This window comes from Candoia aspera, chromosome 4 (assembly GCF_035149785.1).
Source record: "Candoia aspera isolate rCanAsp1 chromosome 4, rCanAsp1.hap2, whole genome shotgun sequence".
Taxonomy (NCBI): Eukaryota; Metazoa; Chordata; class Lepidosauria; order Squamata; family Boidae; genus Candoia; species Candoia aspera.
The window spans coordinates 112,738,185-112,746,845 of NC_086156.1; the positions used below are offsets into that span (position 1 = coordinate 112,738,185).

The 8,661-nt window shown below is 43.5% G+C and overlaps 1 gene segment (V, D, J or C); it reads left to right on the forward strand.

Annotated features, from left to right (window-relative positions):
• Window positions 1–1,245: 1,245 nt before the first annotated feature.
• LOC134495879 (immunoglobulin heavy variable 3-23-like) lies at window positions 1,246–6,747 on the forward strand. The segment is given in 3 exon segments: window positions 1,246–1,291; window positions 1,374–1,687; window positions 6,709–6,747. Coding segments are annotated over 3 exon segments (399 nt in total).
• The last annotated feature ends 1,914 nt before the right edge of the window (window positions 6,748–8,661 follow it).

Genomic DNA, 8,661 nt, shown 5'->3' on the forward strand with positions numbered 1-8,661 from the left:
GGTCCTTCCCAACTCGTTTTCACACGATTTCATGATATTTAGGAGAAAAAATAAGAATACACGACCTCAGGAAAATACAGTATCTCATAGAATTACCCATCAAAAGGAATTTCCTGTCATATAACAAAAGTGAGGTTTTTGATTACTCCCTAGTGCAGATTAACTTTCCTGGAGCTCTTTCATTTCTTTTGAGCCCTAATTACCATTTCTTAATGCAAGAATCTATTTGGAAATTTAAGAAGATGCCTCCCCTCCTCAGGTTTTCCACCAGGGGGCAGTGTTGCCACACAGAATCGCTTTGCATATGTGTGGGGTGGGGGAGGAGAACAAAGGAAGGGTCTGCAGGCCTTGTCTCACTTCGGAGGCATCATTACATTTACTCTCATTTTCCTGAGAGACCACTGAAGGCAAATCAAAGAAGTTTGACATCCCAAGAGATTACATTCCTCACCATGAGGCCACATCTGAGTTGAGAACAGATGGGCTTTGCTAAATATAGAACAAACTGAATTGTTTTCAAAATGCAAAGTCATTTATTTGTGTTTGTCAGTCCATGGACTAATTGTAGGAGAGGCATTTTTATTAGTATTTGTATGAATCAACTCTGGGCAGCTAATAACACATAAGAAGACCCTACAAAATGGGAAACAACCCCCCCCCCCCCCAATATACAGTATGTATTCCATGCCAAGTGAAAAACCAAACTAATCAGGAACAACCTACAGGCTTCAAATATATTTACTTTTTTTAATTCCAACTTTCAGACTTCAAAGTTTATGTAAAATTGATATGTGGCCTATTAATTGGGCCTCATGGCTTGGTCTGCATTGATTTAATTTTGGTTTCTTCCAAAGAACGTGGTCAAGGGAACAACTGTGGAGCAACCATTTTGAACTCCGATGTGCCATCCTCTTCATTTCCGGACTGTAAAATGGCTATTTGAGGAAATTTCAATGCCTGATTTCTTTCTTTCACCTTAAAACCCATACATTAAATGAGGAGCTTCAATTATTCCAGTGTAAAGCTGCAATTTCATCTACGTCCCATGTGTGAACGGTGTGTTGAAATAAATCTATACCTCAAAGGGGCTCTTTTATGCAGAGCAATATGCAAATTGGGCCACAATTTCCCCTTTAAAGGAGCCCCAGGGTGTCTCTCTTCAGGCTACTCACACCAACACAAAGTTTGTGCCCTTTCCTGAATCCTTTCCTGTCAAGTCCCCTCTATTCTTTAACGGGAGCAAAAATGATCCTGTGGCTGAATTTGGTTTCCTTACTAGCGGTCCTCAGAGGTAATTGTTTCCCTCCTATTCTGGTTCTTTCCATTTTAATTCTGGCATAAAGGAGAGCTCATTAAAACAAATTTTATTTTAGGTGTCCTGTCAGAGGCCCAGTTGGTGGAGTCCGGAGGGGACGTGAGGAGGCCTGGAGAGTCCCTCCGTCTCTCCTGCCAAGGCTCCGGATTCACGTTCAGCAGCTACTGGATGCACTGGGTGCGACAGGCTCCAGGGAAAGGACTGGAATGGGTGGCAGGGATAAGCTCTGGTTCTGGTTCCAGTACTTACTACTCGGACAAAGTCAAGGGACGCTTCACCATCTCCAGGGACAATTCCAAAAGCCAACTCTATCTGCAAATGAACAGCCTGAAACTGGAGGACTCGGCGGTCTATTACTGTGCGGGAGACACAGTGGGAGGAAGTGAGTCTGAAGCCTGGCAAAAACCTTCCCTTCCTCAGAGCAGCTCTGCAAGTCAGCTCAGCCCCAGAAGGCTGCATTTTCCCAGGAGACTTGAGAGGGACCTGAGAAAGCTGCCTGAGTGCCAAGAGGAAGGAAGAGCCGATCTTGGCCTGGGCATTCTGGGATCTGTTTTCCATTTCGATAGGAAGAAAATGGCAAATCTCAATACCCTCCTGAATGACAGCTGAGGGAAATTGTTCTTAAGTTCTGCTCTCAAATAGTATCAGGAAATACAGAATTGATTCTGTAATTAGAACTCTTCATTCTTTTATTGGTTTTGAAGTTCAAGCCTCATTTACTCTTTCTTGAGACGCAGATCTTCCCCTCTCCCTCTTTATGTGCATTTGTTTCTGTGTCTATATATCCTCTCTCCCTCTATCCATAGATGTACTACATATATGTACACCCAAAAAGACACACACACATGAACGCATGCACACACATATAGGCATTTGAAAGTTTAAATACGTATAAAATCATTTTCCTCTGCTAGCAGTCGAAATGTAGTAATAAATTCAGGATGCTGCAAGGCCTGCAAGAGTGTGGTGTGGTGTTGTTGTAGAAATGAAGACTAGGACGCTCGGGTCTTTATCCAGGAAAAGAGTTTAATGTGCGCACAGGTTCAGACAAGCTCAACCTTCAAATTCTGAGCCCCGAAGTTTCGGGGTCCTACCTCTTTTATACCCCCCCCCCCCACCGGGTGAGTACTCAGCATAGGATAAGTGTCAGCCTCAAGATATATGATATATTCTTAAAAACAAACCTGAAACAAGCCCAAAGGGAGGCTGGAGGGCTTTCTGTCCTTTTCTTTGTTCCTTTGATTGCTACAATATCCACATACATTCCTGGTTCTTATCTCCCTGTCTGGCTTCTTCGCACATACCACCCTTGCAACAGATAGTTTACTTGCAACAGATAATTGCCAGATGAAAGGGCTTTGTTTCTTGTTGTTTCCTTGACCCCAGTTCCACCTCATTCCCCCCTTTGAAAGTATTCTGCCTTTTCAGGGCAGATTACTTTCACTAAGGTCATCATCGGGGATAGACTGATATTCTCACATGGCCAGGACTTGTGAGGTAGCCTCCCTTTTTGCTAATAGAGAGATACTGTTGGTGATTGCTTTCCCTTTGCTCCCTTGCTATTAGCTAATATTAGTATTTACACCTTAAAATCTCCCCCAACCACGATCTATATGATATTGCCTTATATGGCTATAAATATATAGATCTTCATTATTTGTTTACAAATTGTATTTTTCCATATCTTACAATCCCCCCCTTTCTTCACCAACAGCACATCCAATGCCATTCCACTCTCCCAGGCCACCCCACTAGTGGCATCCAACCGTTCTGCAATACACTTCACAACATCTCCGGTACAGTTCATGAACCCCTGTTGGCCACAATAGATGTAATTGATCCAATCCATATCCCTGTCGACCATCACCCACCAAAACAGAAAGGATTCAAATCCCGCCAAAATTTGGCCTCTAGCCCTGAACTCATCCGGCACTCCCCTAGGCACTCCCACCCCGTCTACACACACTTCATTGTCTTATGATCCTCCTGGTGCATCCCTCTTATTCCTTCTGGGTTTTAAAGCACGCCCCCCCCCCCATTTAATAGTTGTTTATCAGTCCACCCGTGACTCAGGCACCAGCCTATAAGGCTAACAAATCCAAACCAGTGGATTAACCGTAGTTCCATACTACAGGTAGGCTGGATTTCAGAATTGTATCCTAATCCCTTTTCATATGAAAATATAAATTCCCTATTGTTCTAAATTGAGTACATCTTCAAGGCTTCCCTTGAAGCCTGTGACTCTCTTTTCCAGGTCCAGGGACTATTATGGTCATCAAAACTACAAGGTATTAGAAAAAAGTCCAGGCGCATGGTGCACCCTATTTCTTGGTCTTCCTGGGGCTGCACAGTCCAGTGTCCAGCAATATTTGGCAACACCAGTGTCTTCTTTAGGGTTTCTCCCAACTCAGTTGCCGACTCCCCTCCATCTGGTTTGACTCGATTTCCAGGCTTAAAAGGATGCGTCTGCTGTTCCAACAGTTGGACTCTGTGTTCCTGTAGATAGGGAGACAAGGACAAGACTTGCACAGATAACTGTTTCAAATACTTGCAGACAAATTTCTTCCCCATGGCATGCATGTCTCCTACTTCTCCAGTAAGAATTCCAAGATAGAGTCACCCATCTCAAAGGGACTGACTCCTAGTCTTTTCTTAGGAGCAATCCAGAGACTTAGTATTGTCACTAAAAAGGCCTGTGTCCATGTTAATGCTGCCTTTGGTCCTAGCCCCTCCAAGTGTCTTTTCAGCCTATAAAGAAAGCCTTTCACCCATTCTAAGAAACAGTTCACCCCAGGGCCACCCCCCTTTGGAGGTTCCCCTGGAGTTGAACTTGGTTGGTCTTTGGGTTGCCCTTTTGGCATACCACACATCTCTCACACACACCTGTTTGGCTTTCAAAAAGATTCCAGGACAAAGAAATATTCTAGACACGCAATCCCCTAAAGCATTTGTCCCATGTGACTAGATTGGTAGGTGTAGTTTTGGATATATCTAAGCACTACTTTGGATAAAACTAATTTTCCTGCCCTAGCAAAATACCACCCTAAGTAAGTAGGCTGGCCATCTCGTCGCCACCTGACCCCATTGCTTAAACAACAAGTCTTTTTCAAAACCCCCAAAATTGGGTCAAAACTTTTATAGCCAAACCTCTAATTTTAATATATATATAATGACTTAAAGTCATTCTTTTTCAATAAAAACAATATTATACTTCAATTGCCAATATTTAATTCCCCAATAACTTCCCTAAAATCAAAACTTGTAAAACTAGAAAAACAAGAAAGCATTGACATAAGAGTTTATCTAGTGTGTGGACTGTTTCCATAGCCAAAATTGTTAAAACAGAAACAAAAACAAAAAACAAAAGCAAAATTCAGATAGATCATACCAGTCCATGGAAGCTCTACTAAAACCATACATTGTCCAAAATTTTTCCTCTCTCCCTCTCCTGTTTTTATCATCATGTGCCATGTTGAGGAGGGATTAAAATTTAATCCATATAAAATTTATAAAAACACACACACTTTTCTAAAACAGGAATGCCAGGGGCAGAGCAGAGTGAAGCTGTGAGAGCAAAGGGGTTCCCCCCCCCTCTCTGAGTCATTGCTTCTCTGAAACTGCCCACATTCCCCCCCCTTTTCACAAGAGGGTAATCATTTCCTTCTACAGCAGCAGCTGCTGAAAGAGAAACTTAAAGGATTGTCTCTGATGTGTGTAAAGGTATTATAAAAGGAAGAATCCAAAAAGATGGGGGAGTAAAGGATCTTCTGTAAAAACACTGCCCCTCCCCTCTGTCACCCTTCTGTCCCCTCATCTGGATCCTCAAGCCTGTAACAAGCAGGCAAGAGGCAGACTGAAGGGGGGAGTTTGGGTGAGACTGGGCAAATAATGAAACACACATAATCCTCAAACAATTAAAGAACAAAAAAACAAAAAAAACAAATGGGAAAGGATTGACAAAAACCTTTCAACGTTCCCATCATATGCATTTAAATTACACAAATCACAACACACACACACAAAACCAGAATAAATGGTGGATGCAGGCATGGCCAGAACCTGCAGCCTCCTAAGGAATAGACTCACACAATCTCTCAACTCTCTTTTCACAACTCAAAACAGTTTCTCAACCTTACATGTACGTGCACATTCAGACAAACAAATGCTCTCAAAGAGAAAACCGCACACCAATGCCTCAACAGGCTGTTGCCACATGCAATCCATCACAGCCCTGCAGGAACACAGAAGCTCTTCCTCCCTGCCTCTCAGCCAGGAGAAAGGAATGCTTTATTAAAACGGCGATAGCTCCCATCAAGATGAATCTAGCTGCTCCCATGCCTATTGGAGACAATCCACACTCAACTGCCCTATTGTGATTTAACTCAACTCCCCTCCCCACAGAGCCTGCGTCTCTCCAGGCCCTTTCCGCGCGGTGTGTTCTCTTCTCTAATGTCACTTCTTTGATCAGGGTCCAGCCTGCACCCTGCCTGTCACCTTTGTTTCCCAAGCCCTCCATTCCATGGAATACCTCCTCGACCCAATCTTCCGAGAACTCCCCCTGCCTCCCCCACTTTGGGGCCGCAAACCTTGAGCTAAAAACAAGGCATTTCATCTTTCTTTGTCTTTCTTTCTTTCTTTCTTTCTTTCTTTCTTTCTTTCTTTCTTTCTTTCTTTCTTTCTTTCTTTCTTTTTCTCTCTTCCTCCTGGGGTTGCCCTGCAAACAGCCTGTTCATTTATGGGCTCTGCCAGCACACTCCCAACTTTTGTAGTTTTCTTTTAATATCCTCCCAACTTTTCCCTTTTCTGTCCTATTTCCATAACCATCCTCTGTTCCTCCAATGTCAGGAAGACTTATAAGAAAGTCTGAATATTTTGCCACATTGGATTGTGGACTTGCATCAATCCAATCCACAGACTCTCAACAAATAAGTCCCATATTTAGCAAAACCACAGTCATCCACCATGAATGAATGGTAGAAGAAGGACAAGAGTTTTATGAATTATTGTCTTATCAGAGAGAATACAGAACTGGTACAGAGCAGATTTTGACCAATGAGAAGCCCGTCCAACCCGGTCTGCCAAAAGTAAAGCAAGGTTGAGGGAAGAACGAGGGGGACCTGCTTTAATCTGGCTGGAACAGCCTCTTTTGGTTGGAGGTCTGCAGAGAGGGTCTGACTCCCCACCAGTCAGGGATGGTTTGTACTAGAAAACTGAGGTGGTCCTTCCCAAGTTGTTTTTACATGATTTCATGACGTTTAGGAGAAAAAAAATAAGAAAACACGACCTCAAGAAAATACAATATCTCATAGAATAAGCCATCGAAAGGAATTTACTATCATATTACCAAAGAGCAGCTTTGGATTACTCCCTAAAAGGTCTTATGTTCCCTGGAGCTCTTTCATTTCATTGGAGCCCTAATTACCATGTCTTAATGCAAGATTCTCCAGGGAAAGTTATGGAGATGCCTCCCCTCCTCAGGTTTTCCACCAGGGGGCAGTGTTGTCACACGGAATCTCTTTCCATATGTGTGGGGTGGGGGAGGGGGGGAGCAAAGGAAGGGTCTACAGGCCTTGTATCACTTCGGAGGCATCATTACTTTTACTCTTATCTTCCTAAGATATCACTGAAGGCAATTCAAAGAAATTTAACTTCCCAAGAGATTACATTCCTCACAAGGAAGCCACATCTGAGATGAGAACAGATGTGCTTTGCTAAATATAGAACAAACTGAATTGTTTGGAAAATGAAAAGTCATTTATTTGTGTTTCTCAGTCCACGGACTAAGTGTAGGAGAGGCATTTTTATTAGTATTTTTATGAATCAAGTCTGGGCAGCTAATAACACTTAAGAAGATCATAAAAATGGCAACCCCCAAAAACACCAATATTTGTAATCAGTACGGTTGCTGAGTTAAAAATCAAACCAATAAGAAACATTATACAGCCTTCCAATTATTTATATTCCAACTTTGAGACCTGGATGTTTATGGCTTGGTCTGCATTGACTTAATTTTGGTTTCTTCCAAAGAACGTGGTCAAGGGAACAACGGTGGAGCAACCATTTTGAACTCCGATGTGCCATCCTCTTTATTCACGGACTGTAGCATGGCTATTTGAGGAAATTTCAATGCCTGATTTCTTTCTGTCACCTTAAAACCCTTACTTGAAATGAGGAGCTTCTGTCAGAAGCTTTAATTATTCCAGTGTAAAGCTGCCCTTTCTTCTATGTCCTGTGTGTGAAAGGTGTATTGAAATAAATGTATACCTCAATGCCCCGAGGGGCTCTTTTATGCTGAGCAATATGTAAAGTAAAGGTAAAGGTTTCCCTTGACGAAAAGTCCAGTCGTATCCTATAGGGTGCGGTGCTCATCTCCATTTCTAAGCCTTGGAGCCGGCGTTGTCCTCAGACCCGTCCGTGGTCATGTGGCCAGCATGACTGCACGGAATGCCGTTACCTTCCCGCCGAAGCGGTACCTATTATGTTTGCATGTTTTCGAACTGCAATATGTAAATCAGGCCACAATTTCCCCTTTAAAGGAGCCCCAGGGTTTCTCTTTTCAGGCTACACCCACCAACACAAAGTTTGTGCCCTTTCCTGAATCCTTTCCTGTCAAGTCCCCTCTAATCTTTAACGGGAGCAAAAATGATCCTGTGGCTGAATTTGGTTTCCTTCCTAGCAATCCTCAGAGGTAATTGGTTCCCTCCTATTCAGGTTCTTTCCATTTTAATTCTTGCATAAAGGAGAGCTCATTAAAACAACTTTTATTTCAGGTGTCCTGTCAGAGGCCCAGTTGGTGGAGTCCGGAGGGGACATGAGGAGGCCTGGAGAGTCCCTCCGTCTCTCATGCCAAGGCTCCGGCTTCACCTTCAGCAGCTATGACATGAGCTGGGTGAGACAGGCACCTGGAAAAGGGCTGGAATGGGTCGCACTCATATGGACCAATTCCGGTAAGCAGTACTATGCAGAGTCTGTGAAGGGACGCTTCACCATCTCCAGGGACAACTCCAAAAGCCAAGTCTACCTGCAAATGAGCAGCCTGAAGCTGGAGGACTCAGCAGTCTATTACTGTGCAAGACACACAGTGAGAGGAAGTGAGTCTGAAGCCTGGCAAAAACCTTCCCTTCCTCAGAGCAGCTCTGAAGTCAGCTCAGCCCCAGAAGGCTGAATTTTCCCAGGAGACTTGAGAGGGACCTGAGAAAGCTCCCTGAGTCCCAAGAGGGACCAACAGCTGATCCTGGCCTGGGCATTGTGGGAGCTGTTCTCCTTTTGGATAGGAAGAAAATGGGAAATCTCAGTACCCTCCTGAAAAAGAGCAGAGGGAAATTGTTCTCAAGTTCTGCTCTCAA